Source organism: Lepus europaeus, chromosome 3 (assembly GCF_033115175.1).
Source record: "Lepus europaeus isolate LE1 chromosome 3, mLepTim1.pri, whole genome shotgun sequence".
NCBI lineage: Eukaryota > Metazoa > Chordata > Mammalia > Lagomorpha > Leporidae > Lepus > Lepus europaeus.
Window position 1 is genome coordinate 97,166,867 of NC_084829.1, and position 20,422 is coordinate 97,187,288.

General features: G+C 44.2%; 2 protein-coding genes across 7 annotated transcripts in view; one reads left to right on the forward strand and one right to left on the reverse strand.

The window, feature by feature from the left end:
- The window catches only part of USP45 (ubiquitin specific peptidase 45), a 77,619-nt gene extending 75,135 nt beyond the window's left edge, over positions 1-2,484 (reverse strand). For 2 of the 6 annotated variants that reach the window (XM_062186544.1, XM_062186539.1), the window contains exon 1: positions 1,780-2,120. The gene's annotated coding sequence lies outside the window, so the exon portion shown is untranslated. Of the gene's footprint in view, positions 1-1,757; positions 2,121-2,444 lie in introns of those variants that run through there. The other 4 variants (XM_062186542.1, XM_062186541.1, XM_062186540.1 and 1 more) reach the window with 3 other exon arrangements.
- A 4,174-nt stretch (positions 2,485-6,658) lies between these two features.
- On the forward strand, positions 6,659-12,816 carry TSTD3 (thiosulfate sulfurtransferase like domain containing 3). Its single transcript, XM_062186546.1, has 4 exons — positions 6,659-6,773; positions 11,384-11,557; positions 11,653-11,812; positions 12,672-12,816. Exons 1-4 carry the CDS (start codon positions 6,701-6,703, stop codon positions 12,739-12,741), a joined length of 477 nt encoding a protein of 158 aa, XP_062042530.1. The 5' UTR covers positions 6,659-6,700; the 3' UTR covers positions 12,742-12,816.
- The last annotated feature ends 7,606 nt before the right edge of the window (positions 12,817-20,422 follow it).

The following is a 20,422-nucleotide window of genomic DNA, read 5'->3' on the forward strand; positions in this document are numbered from 1 at the left end:
TAAAAAAGCCAATTTTTTAAGTCTGACTACAGAATTGAGCTGCAACAAATTAGAGCTTCAGGAGTTGCAGATATATAAAGCCTCTGACTCCTTGATCATTTCATCTCTCCTACCTCTTCCCTCCAAACTCCATCATCTACTTGCCCCCATGGGTCTATAGCACACAGTCACTAATTCAAGTGCACTACTTCCTTTTCTAATCATACTCCCCGGTCCACCCAGCTTGCTTAATCAGCCACTCATATTTTCCTTTCCTGTGTAGGCTGACATTCACTTACCAAAAAACTATCAAGTTTTCTACTTTACTAAGGCAAAAGAGAGATAATCAAATGATAAATCTGATCTACCACAAATTTACAAACTTACCTCCAGCAATTTTAAACTTGATGTCCAGAAAAGAGACAGGTATAACTAATAGATTATAGGGAAAATGGCCCATAAGAAACTGGCCACATTTCCCCCTTATAGAACAGTTACAATTTCCAAAAAGATAAGCATAAAGATACAGATAATGTTGGTGAAATAACAGATAGAACCAGGCATTTGACTTAGACTGTGTAAACAACCTGTGCAGTTTTTTTCAAAAACACTGACTGAGATCTAATAGCAACATAGAAGCAATTTCCAAAGATTTTTCTGATGTACATATGTAATACATCTAAACCTACAGCCTCATTTGATACAGTAACCTACAATTTAGCAATCATTTATTTGTGTAGTTTTCTTTGCCAATTTCCATTTATGGGAAAAAAAAGAGAACAAATTAAAGGCCAATTATTAGAGCATCTAAAACGTTCCATCAACAGAATTGTGCCTTGGGGACAGCACTGTGGCATAGTAGGCCAAGCCTCTGCCTATGGCACCGGTATCCCATATGGGCACAGGCTCGTATCCCGGCTGCTCCACTTCCAATCCAGCTCTCTGCTATGGCCTGGGAAAGCAGTGGAAGATGGCCCAAGTGCTTGGGCCCCTGCACCCATGTGGGAGACCCAGAAGAATTCCTCACTCCCGACTATGGATCCACTCAGCTCTGGTGGTTGAGGTCATTTGGGGAATGAACCAACTGATGGAGGACCTGTCTCTGTGTATATAACTCTGCCTCTCCAATAAATACATAAATCTTTAAAAAAACAAAACAAAACAAAAACAAAAAAACCCTGTGTCTGGAGTTCTCCAAGACTTCTCCCACATTTTGAGATTTGCTAGGTTTCACAGGACTCAGCATACATTGTACTCACAGATATCATTTAGTACAGCAGTGGAACAGAGAGCCTGATCTAACAAAGAAAGGCCAGGTCTGGGGAAATTTTGTGCCAATTCCTTGAGCTCTCCCTCCCACTAGGAGTTAAACAGAAGGCATTCTTCACCAACCAAGAAAACAACACCAGGTAAGTAATGCTGCGTCCCACGTCCCACGGAAGCCCATTAAAGACTTGGTGCCCGGTATTTGCATGGAAGGTGGTAAATCCGGCACAAAAATTGCTTTTCCACATAAACTACATTGCCCTGGGTGGGAATCCTCCCAAGGTCCAAGCTCCCAGACGCCTACAAGGGACCCAAGGACAGCAGTCTCAGGCCTGCTATGCGAACTCTTAACAGCACAAATACGGTCCGACCGCGGCGCTTTCCAAACATCAAACAACGGTTTTCAACTGCAGCATTACCTAACGACTGTTTTTTTTTTTTTTCCTAATGTGGGATGTGTGAGTTATTTAGAAAGTTTAGTTTTTAAACAGGCTAAGCAAACGAAAGCTCACATTAAAAAAAAATATTGCCTACTGTTGGGCACTTTCCGGGATCAGCGGCAAGGAAAGAGATACATGTAGACACTAGGCTCAGAAACGAACAGCGCTCAGCGCTGAGCTTCGCATCACGCTGCTGGAAGCACTTCGATCGGCATTAACCCACCGAACCTCCACGAGCACTTCATGAAATGGACTACTATCATTTCCCCCATTTTACGCTAGAAACTGAGTTAGGCGAGGCGGCTTGCACAGGTGCCGGGGTCAGGAAGCGGGGGATGGGGATGGGGACCCCGACGGGCCGACCCCAGCGCGCCTAGGCCACGAGGCTGCCAGAACCCGTGCTCTGACACGCTTCCTCCAGCCGCCAACAAACGCTCGAGGTGGGGAGGGAACCTGCGCCCGCAGCACAGCGCGCAGCGGCGGGTACGCGAGGATGCCCGCCCCGGTCACGGCGAGGCGGGCCCGACCCCTCCCCGGCGCCCACGCTGCCGCCGCCGCCGCCGTGACACCAGACCCCAACCCCCGCCCCGCACTGCTCTCACGTGACCCCCGTGACCGCCCGGCGGCCCAGGATTCAGGAACGCTAGACAGCCTCAGGGGTGCCTCGCTCCCCGCCCCGCCCCCCCCACAAGGGGGCGTGGGTGGCGCCAGCCAAGACCCAGAAACAGCAGCAACCCCACCGCTACGGTCTTCACTCACCCCGCCCGGCCGGGCCGCCGCGTCTACAACCAGGCGGGACTGCGCCTGCGCGGCTGTAGGGCGGGCGGGCAGGGGCGGGGCCTCCGGGGCCGGCGGAGGTTCGGTGCGCCCGGCTCTGGCCGCGCGCCCCGGGTCGGGGCGGACGCGGCCGGTGGGAAGGGCGGGGCCGGCCCGGGTGGCGCCTGCGTGCTGAACGTCCGCGGAGCCGCCGGCCCTTGCTAACCCTCAAGTAGCCGTGGACTCCCAGTTGGATTGGGGCGGTGGCCTGGCGTGAGCCGCTGGAGTCTTGCGGAAGTTCGCTGTAGGACGGCCTCCGACCTCCCTCGGTCACTCTGCTCTGGACACCTGGCGTTCATCACCTCTGGCTTTATTTCCTTACTGTTCTGGAACCTGCCGGGTCGATTACGGACTAGACTGTATGTCTCTTTTTGCTCTTTCGAAAGCATCGGGTGAAGCGTGCCTCATTCAACCCAAGCGCGGTTCATACTGTGAATTATGAAAGATTCAGTCTGAGGATGCCACACGAAGAATACGCGGATCTTCAGTATGTGATTGAAGCAGTCCAGTGTGGCTGGGCGTCGGGGGCCCCTCAGACATGGGTAGAATGTCCCTCACAAGCAGACTGCCAGCTGTGGCTGCAAAGCTTGTCCCCAGACTGAATGGCATCGCCCCCAGTGATAGCTTCATGCTGCAGATGTGACCTCCCGGCTTTAACTCGCACCTTCAGGGTGGTTGCAGTCTTTCACCCAGAGCTGGCAGAGGAGGGGACTGGGCCTCTAAGGAGACCCTTGCTAGCTCCCTGAGCCCCCAGCCAACCAGCGGACAGTATGTGAAACCCCTGTCCAGTGGGCATCCCCACGGAATGACCCAGTAGAAAAAACTAATGCCTTAAAAACCCAGGTCACTTCCTCAAAGCCAGTGTCCCGCTCCGGCGCTCTGCCTGCTCTCCTCTCAGATCAGATGCTTTTTCTGTTGCTTGCCAATCAAATGAAAGTTTCTTTTCTGTCCAATAAAAGTTTCTGCCTCTTTGTAAGTTGTTTCCTGGCATTTTATTCCTATACTAAGCTGAGGAAAAGGACCCGAAACTCACTCCTGCAACCACCCTCCCCCCTCTGTCACTGGTAACAATGATGACCTTTTAATTCAAAGTCCATAAAATAAGTTGAACTATAGATTATGTTTGAAAATATATAATTGTAAATTATGTCGCTGGTAAAGGACCTTGAAGTGGCTTATTAACTTCTAAAGTATTGAAAAATAATTTAAAAGCATGATTAATGAAATTCTCAGGAATACATCTCAATAATGCCATTTAAAATTAATATTCTGATTTTTAAAAAAATATTTGAGAGGTAGTGTTAGAAAAAGAGGGAGAGACAGAGAGGAAGGTCTTCCATCTGCTGGTTCACTCTCCAAATGGCTGAAAAGGCTAGAGCTGACCTAATCTGAAGCCAGGAGCCAGGAGCTTCTTCGTGGTCTCCCACATTGGTGTAGGACCCCAAGCACTTGGGCCATCTTCCTCTGCTTTCCCAGGCCATAGTAGAGAGCTGGATCTGAACAGGAACAGCCAGGACTCAAACTGGGGCCCAAATGGGATGTTGGTGCTGCAGGCAGAGTCTTAGCCTCTGCCTGTGAGGCCACAGTATTGGCCCCAATATTCTGATTTCAATCTCAATAAATTTGGAGTTAAATATAGCTTACTTTATACTGGGGAACTAAATTGAGAATGAGCTAAAGGTGAAATAATGAGGGGCTGGTGTTGAGGCCTGTGGGTTAAGCCTGCGACATCAGCATCTTATATGAGATTGGAGTCCTGGCTGCTCCACTTCTGTTCCAGCTCCCCCCTAACATGCTTGGGAAAGCAGCCACAGAAGGCAAGTGCTTAGGCACCTTCCTGGCCCATCCCTGGCCATTGCTGCCATTTGGGGAGTGAACCAGAGGATGGAAGACCTCTCTATTTCTCTCTGTCTGTAACTCTGCCTTTCAAATAAATAAATAAATCTTAATAACTCTGACTTTTAAATAAATTAATCAAATCTTAATAAATCTAAATCTTTATGATTTATTTATTTGAAAAGCAAAGTTATAGAGAAAGAAGAAAAAGAAGAGACAGAGTTTAAATAAATATACATATTTATTAATATGAAATTAATAAATATAAAAATATAAATTAGCCGGCGCCGCGGCTCACTAGGCTAATCCTCCACCTTGCGGCGCCGGCACACCGGGTTCTAGTCCCGGTCGGGGCACAGATTCTGTTCTGGTTGCCCCTCTTCCAGGCCAGCTCTCTGCTATGGCCAGGGAGTACAGTGGAGGATGGCCCAAGTCTTTGGGCCCTGCACCCGCATGGGAGACCAGGAGAAGCACCTGGCTCCTGCCATCGGATCAGCGCGGTGCGCCGGCCGCAGCGCGCCTACCGCGGCGGCCATTAGAGGGTGAACCAATGGCAAAAGGAAGACCTTTCTCTCTGTCTCTCTCTCACTGTCCACTCTGCCTGTCAAAAAAGTAAAATAAAATAAAAAATAATATATATATAAATTAATAAATAATGCTCCCATCCCCAAAGATGTCCCTGAAATCTGAGACCATGTCAAGTTGCCTGACAAAAGAGACTTTTCAGATGTGATTAAATTAGGTATTTTGAGATCAGATTCTCTTGGGTTGTCTCAGTTTTGATATAAAGATATTTATTTATTTATTTATTTTAAGGGTGATACCAGACTAGATGGGAGCAGTTCTCTATCTTTTTTAAATTTCTTTTTATTTATTTGAAAAGCAGAGTTACAGAGAGGCAGAGGTGGAGGGGGAAAGAGAGAGAGAGAGAGAGAGTCTTCTATTGGCTGGTTCACTTCCCAAATGGCCATAATAGCCCGTGCAGAGGCTGTCCTAACCCAGGAGCTTCTTCCCGGGCTCCCACGTGCATACAAGGGCCCAAAGACTTGGCCTTCTTTTACTGCTTTCCCAGGCCATAGCAGAGCGCTGGATCGGAAGTGGAGCAGCAGGGATTCATACAGTGCCCATACAGGATGCCAGCGCTGCGGGCAGCGGCTTTTACTGGCTAGGCTGCAGTGCTGGCCCTGATATAGAGATCTGTATAACAGGGAGGTAGGGAGACCAGGGAAAGAGAAGGCGACGTTGCCACAGAAGCAAGGGGCAGAATCAGAGATGTGTGGCTGCTATGGAGCTGATTTTCAGGATGGAGGAGTTAAGAGCCAGAGAATGCGGCCGGCGCCACGGCTCACTAGGCTAATCCTCCACCTTGCGGCGCCGGCACACCAGGTTCTAGTCCCGGTCGGGGCACAGATTCTGTTCTGGTTGCCCCTCTTCCAGGCCAGCTCTCTGCTGTGGCCAGGGAGTGCAGTAGAGGATGGCCCAAGTGCTTGGGCCCTGCACCCCATGGGAGACCAGGAGAAGCACCTGGCTCCTGCCATCGGATCAGCGCGGTGCGCCGGCCGCAGCGCGCCTACCGCGGCGGCCATTGGAGAGTGAACCAACGGCAAAAAGGAAGACCTTTCTCTCTGTCTCTCTCTCTCTCACTGTCCACTCTGCCTGTAAAAAAAAAAAAAAAAAAAAAAAAAAAAAAAAAAGAGCCAGAGAATGCAGGCAGCCACTGGAAGATAGAAAGGGCCAGTAAGGAAGTGTTCCTCCGGGAGCCCTCACAAGGTGCACTGGCTTGCTGATTTTTTATTATTTATTTATTTGAAAAGCAGACTTACAGAGAGAGAGAGAGAAGGACACAGAGATCTTCCATCCACTGGTTCACTCCCCAAAAGGTCTGTTCCAGGCTGAAGCCAGGAGCCAGGAGCTTCTTCTGGGTCTCCCATGTAGGTGCAGGGGCCCAAGCACCTAGGCCATTTTCCGCTGCCTTCCCAGGCCATAGCTGAGGGCTGGCTCGGAAGAGCAGCAGCTGGAACTGCAAAAAGCACCCACATGAGATGCCGGCATGGCAAGCAGAGGCTTAACCTTCTAAGCCACAGCGCCGACCTCTTGTCATAGCTTTTAAACTTTGCCTTGCCTAAAAAAATAATAATCAAAACCATAAAAGCATTCATGACCCTGAGTTTCTTCCCCAAAACGATTTTCAGTTTTAAACCGGGGGAAGTTTTGGTCGAGCAAATTAAGCCTTGCGGCAATGCTGAGTTCGGCCGGTGCTTGGCTGGAGGGCGCTGGAGAGCCGGGAGCAACGCGCCTTGGGTTGGAGAGGAAGAGGGGAGGAAGGAGGAGGAGGAGGAGGAGGAAGTGGTGGGCCAGCGGCGATGGTGCTGCCCCGCCTGCTGCTCGCGACCCCGCGCCGGGCGGTCCTTGAGTCCGTGGAGGCTGCTCTCTGCGGTGAGCTTGGCGGTCCTGGGGAGAAGGGAGAGCGCCCAGTCTTGGATCCCGGGAAAGGGATGGCTTTGGTGGGGGTGCCTGCCTTTTTTCCGACTCCCAGTTAAAGTTCAGACCCATGACTTTGCCTCTGGTTATCTAGCGCCCACTTGGGGTTCTTGTTTCTTCGGAGCCGTGCGACTGGGGCCAGGGGCTGCTCTGGGGGCCGCAGCGGCAGGGGTTTTAATGGAAGTGGAGCGAGTAACCAAGCTGGCCAGTCCTTGCCTGGAGAGGCATATTCGCAAGCCCAGCCCTTGCGACCCACCGGAGAGCCGCGATGTTGGAGTGGGGAGGCAGATACCTAACGTAGTAAAAAACAAACAAAAGCACCGGCCTTCTGCAAATGAGGGACCTGAGAGGTGAAAGCGGTAGGTGGAAGCGCCGAATCCAGAACGCAGAGCAGGCCTCCGATCCCTTTTTGCTTTATAAGCTGCCTCTCCTCCAGTCAACTGCTATCTGCGGATGCAGCTCCAGAGGCCCAGGGTGACACTGCCCCGTCCCCAGCCCCTCGTGTAACTGCTGATCCGTTCTCTGTCATGATGTGCTTTTCTACGCACGTTGCTGTTCCCTTGTACCTTTTACTCGGAAGTCATTTATTGAGCAGTTTCTTGGGGGAGATGGAAGCAAATCATCACGGTACACAGCTCAGTCCAGTGAGACTGCAAGGGAAAGAACAGCTGACTCCCCGATCTGCAGGAAGCATTACAGATAGGTGCTTTATGCAGTTTAAAAGTAGTGAGAGAATTACATGTTATATTTTTGTTACAGTAAAACCATCAGTGAAGCACAGCCTGTCTCTGTGTATCTTGTCCAGCCCACTCTCTTTCCTAGATATGCTTTGGTGCATTTTTTTTTTTTTTATTTGAAAGGCAGAGTTACAGAAAAGTAGAGAGAGAGGTCTTCCAACCACTGGTTCACTCCCTAAATGGCCGCAATGGCTATAGCTGGGCCAATCTGAAGCCAGGAGCCTGGAGCTTCTTCCAGGTCTCCCACATGGATGCAGGGACCCAGGGACTTGGACCATTCTCCGCTGCTTTCCCAGGCACATCAGCAGGGAGCTGCACTGGAAGTAGAGCAGTTAGGACTTGAATCAGCACCCATGTGGGATGCCCGCACTGCAGGCTGCAGCTTTACCTGCTACACCACAGCGCCGGCCCCTTGGTACACATTCTTCTAAACACTTTTCTGAGTATGTCTAACTAAAAATCCATGTAAAATACTACATATACGAATGTGATGTATGCAGACTTTTCTGTAATTTTGTCTCTTTTGGGTTTTCAAAAGCTTTCTGTGAAAGCACATGTAACTTTCATCTGCTACATTTATCCCATTGTAAGGGGGTACCATAGTTTATTTAACTAGCTGAACATTTTGATTTTCAAATGCTCTTGCTATTGTAATAAATAGTTCTTCAAGAACTACCACTGTGCATGCCACTTTGCATATGTGTATAAGTATTTTACTAGATACTTAGACATGGAAGTGTTAAAAGGGAAGTGACAAGTGACATTTAACTGGGCCTTACAGAGTGCATGTGTTCCATGCAGATTTGAGGCAGGTGGACAAGACAGGATTTGAACCTAGGTTTACCTGACTTTACGATCCCTCCTCTTTCCACCGTGAAAATGTATTTAAAGCATACATATACTTTTGATTTAGCAGGAGGGTAGGGCAATTGGAGCGGAAAGGGCAGAAGTTTGGTAAACCATGCTGGCAAGGAGGGCTGAAGGGCCTAGAACAGTCTAAGGAAGCTGGACTGTGCTGTATGCAGTATCCTAGAGTTAGGTTTACCTATGTAAAAATAGCAAAAATACTAAAGTAGGAGGTTACTCAAAGGTTAGACTCAAAAGGTGAACAGGCATTTGGCAGTAGTGGTTAAGACCCTGTCTGGGATGCCTGCAGCCCCTATCAGGGTAGCCAGGTTTGAGAAACTCCACTCTCATTAAGGTTTGGTCTGTATTACTTTTTTTTTTCTTTTAACTTTTATTTAATGAATATAAATTTCCAAAGTACAGCTTATGGATTACAATGGCTTCCCCCCTCCCCCATAACTTCCCTCCCACCTGCAACCCTCCCCTTTCCCGCTCCCTCTTCCCTCCCATTCACATCAAGATTCATTTTCAATTCTCTTTATATACAGAAGATCAGTTTGGTATATATTAAGTAAAGATTTCAACAGTTTGCACCCACATAGAAACACAAAGTGTAAAATACTGTTTGAGTACTAGTTATAGCATTAAATCCCAATGTACAGCACATTAAGGACAGAGATCCTACATGAGGAGTAAGTGCACAGTGACTCCTGAAGGTCTGTATTACTCTTGATAATCCCTTACGAGACCCATACATTATCCGTCACACATTACACATTATCTGTAAATCCCAAATAGCCAGTTTCTCTTCAGTGAGGCAATAGGTGTTTTTCTGTTTGAGCATTGGATGGTGTGGCTGATTGACAAGTAGAGGCCATGACCCATAAAAAGCACACTCTCTAGCTGTAAAGAATTAGTGTGTAGTGGTGCATACCATGAGAGGTTTGGGGGGAACACGCTTCCCTCCAGCTTTTCTCACTGAATGGAAAGACAAGAAACCCAGTCTTTTTATTTTTTCTTTCTTTTTTTACATCTTTATTTACTATTATTTGAAAGGCAGAGACAGAAGAAGGACACAAAGATCTTCCATCCTCTGGCTCACTCCCCAACTGCCCACAGCAGCCAGGGCTGGACTGGGCTGAAGCCGGGAGCTGGGAACTCAATCCATGTCTTGCGTGGGTAGCAGGGACCCTAGTACTTGATTCATCATTGCTGCCTCCCAAGGTGAGCGTTTACAGCAAGTGGGAATCAGAAGCGGAGCAGGACTCAAACCCAAGCACTGACGGATGCAGGTGCTATAACCCCTTCACGAAAACCCAAGAAATTCAGTCTTCACTGATTATCTCCTGCTTCTCCCAATTTCCCAATAGGAGTATAGCTAAATTATAGAAAGTTAAATGTCAACTTGTTGACTCTATAAGAAGAACATAATTTTTGTTTCCCAACAGCTAAGTGTCAGAATCTTGAGTTTACCATAATGTATAAAATTATCATGGTTTTTCAGTTCCTAGGAATAAGAAGTAATAATAAATGTGAATTCAGCCTGCTGGCTCTGGATAGTATTAGGATACACAAAACAGCTAGTTGAATGAAAAATACCTTGAGTCCAGGTGTTTGCTTTTATTTTTATTTGCATTTTTAAAAGTTTTATTTATTTATTTGAAAGGCAGAGTTACAGAGAGGCAGAGGTGTAGAGAGAGTCTTCCATCCACTGGTTCACTCCCCAAATGGCTGCAACAGTGAAAGCTGGGCCGAACCGAAGCCAGGAGCCAGGAGCCAGGAGCCAGGAGCCAGGAGCCTCTGAGTCTCCCACTTGGGTGCAGGGGCCTAAGGACTTGAGCCATCTTCTACTACTTTCCCAGGCCGTAACAGAGAGCTGGATCAGAAGTGGAGCAGCTGGAAACTTGAACCAGCGCCCATAGGGGATGCTGCCAGTGTAAATGGCAGCTTTACCCGCTATGCCACAGGCCCCAATTTGCATTTATTTTAATTATTTAAGAAGACTTACTTATTTGAAAGATGTCAATGAACAGCCAGGTGAAACACTACATATCACTAGTGTGAGGTCTGCAAGGGTCTTAAGTGCAGAAGCTTCCGTCCTTGTGAAGTTGGGGAACCCCATTCTAACAAATGAGCATTTATTCACCAACTCATAATGCTCTCTGATACCCGCAAGTTAGGGAGTTTTATGGAAGCTTTGTCATGTAAGCATGACTAATTACTTTATTTAAAATGATCTCTTTATATCTATCTACCTATCTATCTATTCTTCTATTTGAAAGCAGAGTTACCAAGATCGATTGCTTCCATCTTCTGTTTTACTTCCCAAATGGCTGAAATAGCCAGGGCTGGGCCAGGCCAAAGTCAGGAGCCAGGAACTCCATCTATGTCTCCCACATAGGCGGCAGGAACCCAAGTACTTTGGCCATTACCTGCTGCCTCCCAGGCTCATTAACAGGAAGCTGGATGGGAAGTGAGGGAATCAGGACTCAAACTGGCACTCAGATTTGGGATTTGGGGTCCCAAGCAGAAGTTAAACCACAATGCCTGCCAACATATAATCACGATAAACTCTATCTCCAGCTCTTTAACCCTCTCTGGAGGATGAAGGATGGAGCTGAATATTCCAAGATCTGATCATGACCTTGTCGTTTTGGAGACTAGCCCTCAACTTCAAGCTATCCAGGAGCCCACCTAGTCACTGCAGTAGAATAAAAGATTCTACCACCCCAGAAATTCCAAGGGATTTAGGAGCTCTGTGTCAGAAATTGGAAGCAGAGACCAAGCATATATTACTTATTATTTTACACTGCAGAATACATAGAATTCATAGTTGTTTTTTTTTTAAAGCAAAAACAAACAAACAAACAAAAAACCAACTATAGTTAGCTAACTGGAACTGGGGAGAAAATTCTTAACCTACTCTTTCCAGCTATGGTGATGTCACTGTGAAGTTGCCTAAACTGTTGGATTTTTTTCTAGGTTTGAAGACAATAAAGGGAAGTTGCCACAATTTTTGTACTGTTGTTTCTAAAGATGTCACTTACAAGGAGCTAAAAAGCTTGCTAAATTCCAAAAACATTATGTTAATTGATGTTAGAGAGACATGGGAAATTCGTGAGTATGGAAAAATCCCTGGGTCTGTCAATATACCACGTAAGTGACATATATCTTAAGCTTATTAACAAATATTTATTTTCAATAATTTACTGGATTTAAAATTTGTTGAAATTCTTAATATTTTCTTTCAGTGGATGAGGTAGGTGAAGCTCTTCAGATGAACCCAAGAGACTTCAAAGAGAAGTACAATGAAGTAAAGCCATCCAAATCTGACAATCTAGTGTTTTCTTGTTTAGCTGGAGTAAGAAGCAAGAAGGCTCTGGACACAGCAATATCTTTGGGCTTTAACAGGTGTGTAGAAGAAGGGAAAAATGGATTCAAGAAAGGGTATTTTAATGTTTCATATATTCATTTAAGTAGACATTGTTACTACTCTATTCAGGAATTTTTATTAATTACTGCTAGTAAAGACATTATAATAAGACTAAGAGGTTCTATATTTTTTATCTCTCGCTCTCTTTCTCTCTATATATAATTTATTTGAAATTCAGTTACAGAGAGAGCACGCGCTTCCATCTGCTGGTTCATTCCCCAGATGGCCGCAACAGCTGACGCTGGGCCAGACTGAATCTGGGAACTCCTGGGCTTCCCATGTGTGTAGTAGGGGCCCAAGGTCTTGGGCCATCTTCTGCTGCTTTTCTCAGGACATTAGCAGGGAGCTGGACTGGAAGTGGGACAGGGGGATTCAAACTAGTGCCCATCTGAGATGCCAGCATTGTAAGCAGCAGCTTTACCTGCGATGCCACAGCGCCGGCCCCAACAGCACAGTCTTTTCATAGGCTTAGAGTCTAAGTAGCATGGTGAATGGCTACTGCATTATCTCTAAAGTTCCTACCAACCAAGGAGGGGATCTGGCGCAGGGTGAGGTTGCCACCTGGGATGCCTGCATCCCGTATCAGAGCCCTTGGTTCAAGTCCTGGCTCCTACACATCCTATCCACCTTCTTGCTAATACACACTCTGAGGCAGCAGATGATAGCTCAAATAGTTGGGTTCCTGCCACTTAGGTGGGAGACCTGGATGCAGTTCCAGGTGCCAGGTATTTGTCTCTATGCCTTTCAAATAAAATGAAAATAAAATTAAAAGTTCCTGTCAGTTTTGTTACTATACATCAGGAGAAAATGTTTACATAATTATTTGATTGTTTTCAGTGCTCAACATTATGCTGGAGGATGGAAGGAATGGGAATCCTATGAATTTACAAAGAAACAAGGAAACTGAATTTTGGAACACCATTTGTATGCATGCAGCCTAGGATAGTGGAATGAACAAAATAAAAATCTAGTCTTGGCACCAGTGGTTAATGGTAAGGGAGTTTTGTGTAAATCAATTACTTTTTGAACCTTTTCTTCAAGTGTGAATTGAGAATGCCACTCCCCCTGCTTACTTTCAAAGGCCATTGAGGACTGTAATTTGCCATGGATACATAAGGATTGGGTTCCAGGAATTGATTATTAAGTTGTTCATTTAATTCAAGAGTAGTCCAAAAGACCAAGATACTTGTATTACATAATCACATGTGATAATACGTGTTAATGTAATTTCTATTCCTCAAAGATGATACGAACTAGAATAATAGATTAACAGTCTTCATCTTAAAAATTCAAAAATCTAGGACCCAGACATCCAAGGACTTGTGGCAGTGTTGAGACCAGCAAGGTCATGATATAACTTGCAATTTAAAAAACTAGAACGAGTATGAAGATAGAAATGAGAATAGTGGTTGCTTCTGTGAAGGGAAGATTAACTGGTAAAAGCAAGGAAGAAACTTTCTAGGGTGACAGAAATGTTCCATACCTTGGATGAAGTGCCGTTAAATTAATCAATAGGGGATTACTTCAAAAAGTTTGTGGGAAAACAAAATTAAAAATAAGCTTATTTTGGTGCAAAAATTGTTTTAAATCCATGTTTTTGAAAAAAAAAATTAAAATGTATTTTCCAATGGGCTTACTGAAGTCCCTTCATACATTTGTGAAAACTCATTTAAGTGAACAGAAAAATGTATGTTTTCTGTAAGTAATCATACCTCAGTAAAAAATAGTGAAAACAGATGCTGGCATTGTGGCCGGGTGGATTAAGCCACTGCTTGAGACGATGGCATCACATATGGGTGCCAGTTCATATCCTGGCTACTCCACTTCCAATCCAGCTCCTGATGCCTCTAGAAAGGCAGGAGAGGATGGCTAGAGTGCTTGAAGCCCTGCCACCCCCATGGGAGACCTGGATGAAGCTCCTGGCTCCAGGCTCTGGCAGATGGAAGATCTCTCTCTCTCTTACTCTTATCTTTCCAGTAAACAATAAATCTTTTAAAACTGAAAATAGAGATCTAAATGTAAATGACTCTTACTAGCATGCATATATAAATATACATATTCCTTTTTAATGTTAAGTCCTACAATTGTTAGTGTTCAATAAACTTGTGTTTTCTTTTAAATATTTATTCATTTGAAAGGCAGAATTACAGAGAGAGATATCTTCCATCTGCTGGTTTAATCCCCAAATGACCAGGCTAATCTGAAGCCAGAAGCCAGTAACTTTTTCCATGTCTTCACGTGGGTACGGGGCCCAAATACTTGGGCCATCTTCTGCTGCTTTCCCAGGCACATTAGCAGGGAGCTGGATCAGAAGTAGAGCAGCTGGGACTCAAACCATCACCCATACTTGCTACGCCACAGTGCCAGCCCATGTAGTCATTCAGATTATTTAAGGCCTAGCAGTAACTATGAGCAATTGGTTTGTCCTAAGTGAGATGGGAAGCCATTGGAGAATCTGGAGTATTATCACCTTGAACTTATATTTCTTTAAAACAAATTTATGTTATTTGAAAGGCACAGTTACAGAGAGGCAGAGGCAGAGGAAGACAGAGGTCTTCCATTGCTGGTTTTCTCCCCAAATGCCTGCAACAGCCAGAGCTGAGCTGATCCAAAGCCAGGAGCCAGGAGTTTCTTCCGGATCTCCCATGTGGGTGCAGGGGCCCAAGCACTTGGGCCATCTTCTGCTGCTTTCCCAAACCATAGCAGAGAGCTGGATCAGAAGTGGAGCAGCCAGGACTCAAACTGGTGACCATATAGGATGCTGGCACTGCAGGTGGCAGCTTTACCTGCTATGCCACAGCGACAGTCCCTTGCACTTATATACTTATGTTTCTGAGATTATCATTCCAGTTTCTTGTAGACCAACTCTATAAGAATTACAAAAGGGGCCCACTTCTGATCCAGCTCCCTCCTAATGTGCCTGGGAAAGCAGTAGATGGCCCAAGTGCTTGGGTCCCTGCACTCATGTGTAAGACCCAGAAGGAAGCTCCTGGCTCCAGGCTTCAGATCAGCTCAGCTCTGACAGTTGCAGCCATTTAGGGAGTGAACCAGTGGATAGAAGACCTTTCTCTCTCTCTAACTTTCAAATAAAAATAATAATAAAAAAAAAGAATTAGAAAAGCTGGAAAATACACACACATTCTACTGCCAAATATGATTCCTCTTTTGATAATTTTTTCAACCATTAAAAAAATACAGCAAACATCTTAACTCAAGACCAGGCTAAGCTGGCGCCGTGGCTCAATAGGCTAATCCTCCGCCTGCAGTATCGGCACACTGGGTTCTAGTCCTGGTCGGGATGCCAGATTCTGTCCCGGTTGCCCCTCTTCCAGGCCAGCTCTCTGCTGTGGCCCGGGAGGATGGCCCAAATCCTTGGGCCCTGCACCTGCATGGGAGACCAGGATAAGCACCTGGCTCCTGCCTTTGGATCAGTGCAGTGCGCCGGCTGCAGCGCACCGGCCACGGTGGCCATTGGAGGGTGAACCAACGGCAAAGGAAGACCTTTCTCTCTCTCTCTCACTGTCCACTCTGCCTGTCCAAAAAAAAAAAAAAAAGACCAGGCTAAAGCAGATAGGAAGCTAGATTTGGCCTGTGGGACAGTTTGTAGCTCTGAGTAACAGCCACCAGTTATCCCTACAACTTTTTATATACAATGCCAAAACTTAATAGCATAGCAATAAATAAGACCTCATGACTGAAAAATAACAGTAACAAAAATAGAAACAGATCTACAAAAGAGCTACATATTAGTATCTTCAGACAGATTTTATAAAATAACTGTGATTAATAAGTTCAGTAACTTAGATGACAAAATGGAACAGGCATCAGAGCAATGGAAAAATATAAAAAAGTATCAAATGGAAATTCTAGAACTTAAAAATAAAACAATCAAAATTCAATCCCTAACAGATAGTAGATGGGCTTAATGGTAAATTAGACAGTGTTGATGACAAGACTAGTGAAAATGAGAACCCTAAAGGTACCTGTAATAACATGAATTAATCTTACAATGTCGATAAAAAAGACAAATATGGATATATATGTACTGTATAATATAGTTTTAAAACATACAAAATAATATTTAGGTATATGGACATGTACAGAGTAAGTACAAATAAATTATGAAAATAATAAATAAGGCCGGCGCCGCGGCTCAATAGGTTAATCCTCCACCATGCGGCACCGGCACACCAGGTTCTAGTCCCGGTCAGGGCGCCGGATTCTGTTCCGGTTGCCCCTCTTCCAGGCCAGCTCTCTGCTGTGGCCCGGGAGTGCAGTGGAGGATGGCCCAAGTGCTTGGGCCCTGCACCCCATGGGAGACCAGGATAAGCACCTGGCTCCTGCCTTCGGATCAGCGCGGTGCGCCGACCGTGGCGGCCACTGGAGGGTGAACCAATGGCAAAGGAAGACCTTTCTCTCTCTCTCTCTCACTGTCCACTCTGTCAAAAAATAAAATAAAATAAAATAAAATAAAATAAAATAATAAATAACCAAATTCAGAATGATTTCCATTGGAGGGTGAGCACAGTAAGCTTTAACTATATTGTTATAGTTTTATTTAATATAGCTAGACAGTAAATATATTATTATTACCTTTTCTGTGAGAGAGGAACTATTATTATCCTCACTTGAATGCACTTCAACAAGATTACACAATTATACCTTAACTCCTAGTACATTTTTAAAAGATATTTTTTATTTATTGATTGATTTGAAAGGCAGAGTTAGAGAAAGAGTGAGAGAGCAAGAGAGAGATCTTCCATCTGCTGGTTCACTCCCCAAACAGCTGGAATGGCCAACTATGGTAGGCCAAAGCCAGGAGCCAGGAGTTTCATCCAGGTATCCCATGTGGGTGCAGAGGTCCAAACACTTGGGCCATATTCTGCTGCTTTCTCAAGCATGTTAGCAGGGAGCTAGAGCAGAAGTTGAGCAGCTGGTACTCAAACTGGTTTTCATACAGGATATTGGCATTGCAGGTGGCAACTTATCCTGATGCCACACCACTGGCCCCCAGATTATATTTTTAAAGGCTACATATACTCTGTATTACTGCCATAATGGCATAGAAGGAAGATATCCTATTCAAAATGGCTACAATAAACAGCCTAAGGGAAAGAGCCTGAATTAATCAAGTGTCTCCATTCTTAACCTGCCTTATGATATTGGTTGGGTCTCTTGGATTCTACAATAATATCCCCTTTTGCCATCTAGTATTTATATATTATAAAAATACTGCATAGAGGTAGGATCAGTGAGAAATTTTTTATTATTAAAGACAAATGAAAAACTGAATGCTTCTTTCATGATCCAGTAAAAAAAATGTTCAATGTTTATAAAGGCAGCAATTTATTAAATCAAAAATATACTTTCCTGTGCTATAAGTTTTTCCAGGAGTAAAGGAAAATAGAAAAGGAGAGAAATTTTAAGAAGGTATTAGAGTGGTAGAATCTGGTTGAAGTGTATCCAATTGGGGATAATAATAGTTCCTGCCTCATAGTACAGTTTTAGAGATTAAATCAGATAATACATGTTAAAAAAAAAAACAGTACTATACTATTATTATTATTATTATTACTCTGTGAATCAGTACAGTATCAATTTTCATTAACTGGCAACTGATATTTTGGGTTGGGTTGCTGTCTGTATTCATTTAACATTCATGGGTAAAGAAGGCAGATTAAACTTCTCTTTAAACATTTGGAGGCAAGAATGGCAGTGAGACCCCTTAGAGAAAATAGGAAGATAAAATGAAACTCTGAATACTGAACCAGGAAGAGTTAGTTCCCTGTCCTCACATCTCCAAAAACTCTGACAGACCAGCTTATGCCACCTAAAAAACTAAGATTCCTCTATGGAAAAATTGGCCTTCCCCCAAAAAAAAACCTTCAGAAAATTATGTTGGGGGTTTTGTTGGTCCTTTGCCTTTAGGAAGCCTATCATGAAAAGTCCTACCCATGCACTGAAACTTTCCAATTAGCTTTCTTTGTGTCTCTGAAATACAAAGGATCCTTAAGACAATTAAAAAGATTTTTAATTTCAAAGACCATGGCCAAACCGAACAGAAAAAAAGAACTTTGAGGAAACAGGTTAATGCAAGGAACAAAGAAGAATTTCACACACAAAAAAACTAAAATAATATTCTAAGGTTGAGGAGAACACATTGCACTTTTAAACAAGAACAAGGTACTATTTAAAAGACTGATTTTTCAGCCGGCGCCATGGCTCACTAGGCTAATCCTCCGCCTGCGGCGCCGGCACCCCGCATTCTAGTCCCGTTCAGGGCGCCGGATTCTGTCCCGGTTGCTCCTCTTCCAGGACAGCTCTCTGCTGTGGTCCAGGAGTGCAGTGGAGGATGGCCCAAGTGCTTGGGCCCTGCACCCCATGGGAGACCAGGAGAAGCACCTGGCTCCTGGATTCGGGTCGGCGCAGCGTGCCGGCCGCAGTGGCCATTTTGGGGGTGAACCAAAGGAAGGAAGACCTTTCTCTCTGTCTTTCTCTCTCACTAACTCTGCCTGTCAAAAAAAAAAAAAAAAGACTGATTTTTCTCTGTAAGTTGGTACCAGTATGGGAGAAATCATAGAAAGGTCCCAATGTGAAAGATTCTATGACAGTTGTGCTACTTGGCCTAGAGAACAGTTAGGCCAGACCTAGAGAATGGGGAATAAATGAATGACAACAAGTGAGTCTGGAACAAATTAATAGAAAATACAAAGTAAATGCAACAAATTACACCTAAGGTAATTACTACTCCAGAAAGACAAAAATATTTTAAAAGAAAGGAAATGTAATCATAGTATACTGGAGAAAACATTATCTTTGCATATTTAATATATAATGAATACAAATTTAACTAAATGATAGAAGTCCTAGAACAGAATCAGGTTTTAGATAAAGAACAGATGTGTGAGAATGCAGAATCTTTATCTTCCATAGAAGGAAGTTAGTAGACAGTATTTACAATTGATAAAAAAGAGAGAGAGAGCCGGCGCCACAGCTCACTAGGCTAATCCTCCACCTTGCGGCGCCGGCACACCGGGTTCTAGTCCCGGTCGGGGCACCGATCCTGTCCCGGTTGCCCCTCTTCCAGGCCAGCTCTCTGCTGTGGCCAGGGAGTGCAGTGGAGGATGGCCCAAGTGCTTGGGCCCTGCACCCCATGGGAGACCAGGATAAGCACCTGGCTCCTGCCATCAGATCAGCGCGGTGCACTGGTCGCAGCGCACCAACCGCGGCGGCCATTGGAGGGTGAACCAAGGGCAAAGGAAGACCTTTCTCTCTGTCTCTCTCTCTCACTCTCCACTCTGCCTGTCAAAAAAAAAAAAAAAAAGAGAGAGAGAGAGAGAGAGAGAAGATGAGCAGAGGAAGAATATATGCTAAAGTATTTGTAACTCACATTTCAAGGACTGGAATCTGATCCAAGCTCTACCTCTTAATCTGTGATTAGGTATATTACTTAACCCTTGTTTCCTCATCACTAAAATGAGACTAACTTCATAAATGTGGAAGGCATACATCATACCTGGCACATAGAAAATACTCAAATAAATGCCATAATAAAAGCTTGTGTATTGGAAATGTGAAACTGTGGAGAAATGACTAAAAGTTGAAAGTGACTTTCTCTGGGAAATGGGAATGACATTTAAGGAGAATGGAACAGCGTCCTACCAGCCACTGTATGATTTTAAATTTTCTTACATTTAAAAAATTAAAATAAAACAGGTAACATACATTTTAATAATGTTTTATTTAGTCCTATGTATCCAAAATATTATCATTTAAAACATGTAATCATTATAAACAAATTATTGAGATTTTACATTCTTTTGTATTATACTAAGTACTTAAAACCCAACACATATTTTTTAAATTACAGCACATCTCAACTCATACTAGCCACATTTTAAGTGTTCAAAATGGCCACAAGTGGCTAGTGACTATCATACTAGACAGTATAGTCAATGGAAATATTTGATTTTAAAAACAGTATGTCTCATCAATGGCTGATAAATCTCAAGAAGACAACCAGCCACAGTGATATGCCTCCTGATGGAAGCTACCACTTTCTACAGTAGTCTACAAAAAAAAGAAAACAAAAAATTCCTGAATCCGATCAAACTTTTTGATTCAATCACAAATTCACAGAAAATAAAAGCATGTTCAGTGGTATGTCTAGAATGTAATCAGCTAAATCCAGATGGTGAAAAATTTTCAGTAGACAAGCAAAGCTTTTTTCAGTAGACAAGGATGCTTTTAAGAATGAGATAGAGGAATCTTAATTTTAAGACTTTTGAATAGAAATATTTAATAATTCTTAATGTTTTATGCAGTATCTAGAAATTTGAACATTGAATATTTGACTAAGAAATTTACTTATTACTAATTGTGTTTTACGTACAATTAATACTTAAATACTTTTTTGTTTTATAAAAAAAAGTTGCCTCTTAGGAGTATATACTGAAATATTTATGGATGAAATGATATCTGAGATTTGCTTCAAAATAATATGCAAGTAGGGGGAAGAAGGGTGGCAATTTAGAGGAAATTTAATTGGCTATTAATTGACAGGTGTTGAAGTTGGGTGATGTGTTCAT

Bases quoted from the DNA above. Each gene is read 5' to 3' on its own strand.
- TSTD3 (XM_062186546.1), top strand. From the start codon at position 6,701: ATGGTGCTGCCCCGCCTGCTGCTCGCGACCCCGCGCCGGGCGGTCCTT. The intron at 6,774-11,383 runs GTGAGCTTGGCG...ATTTTTTTCTAG, and splicing joins CGTGGAGGCTGCTCTCTGCG to GTTTGAAGACAATAAAGGGA. The intron at 11,558-11,652 runs GTAAGTGACATA...ATTTTCTTTCAG, and splicing joins TGGGTCTGTCAATATACCAC to TGGATGAGGTAGGTGAAGCT.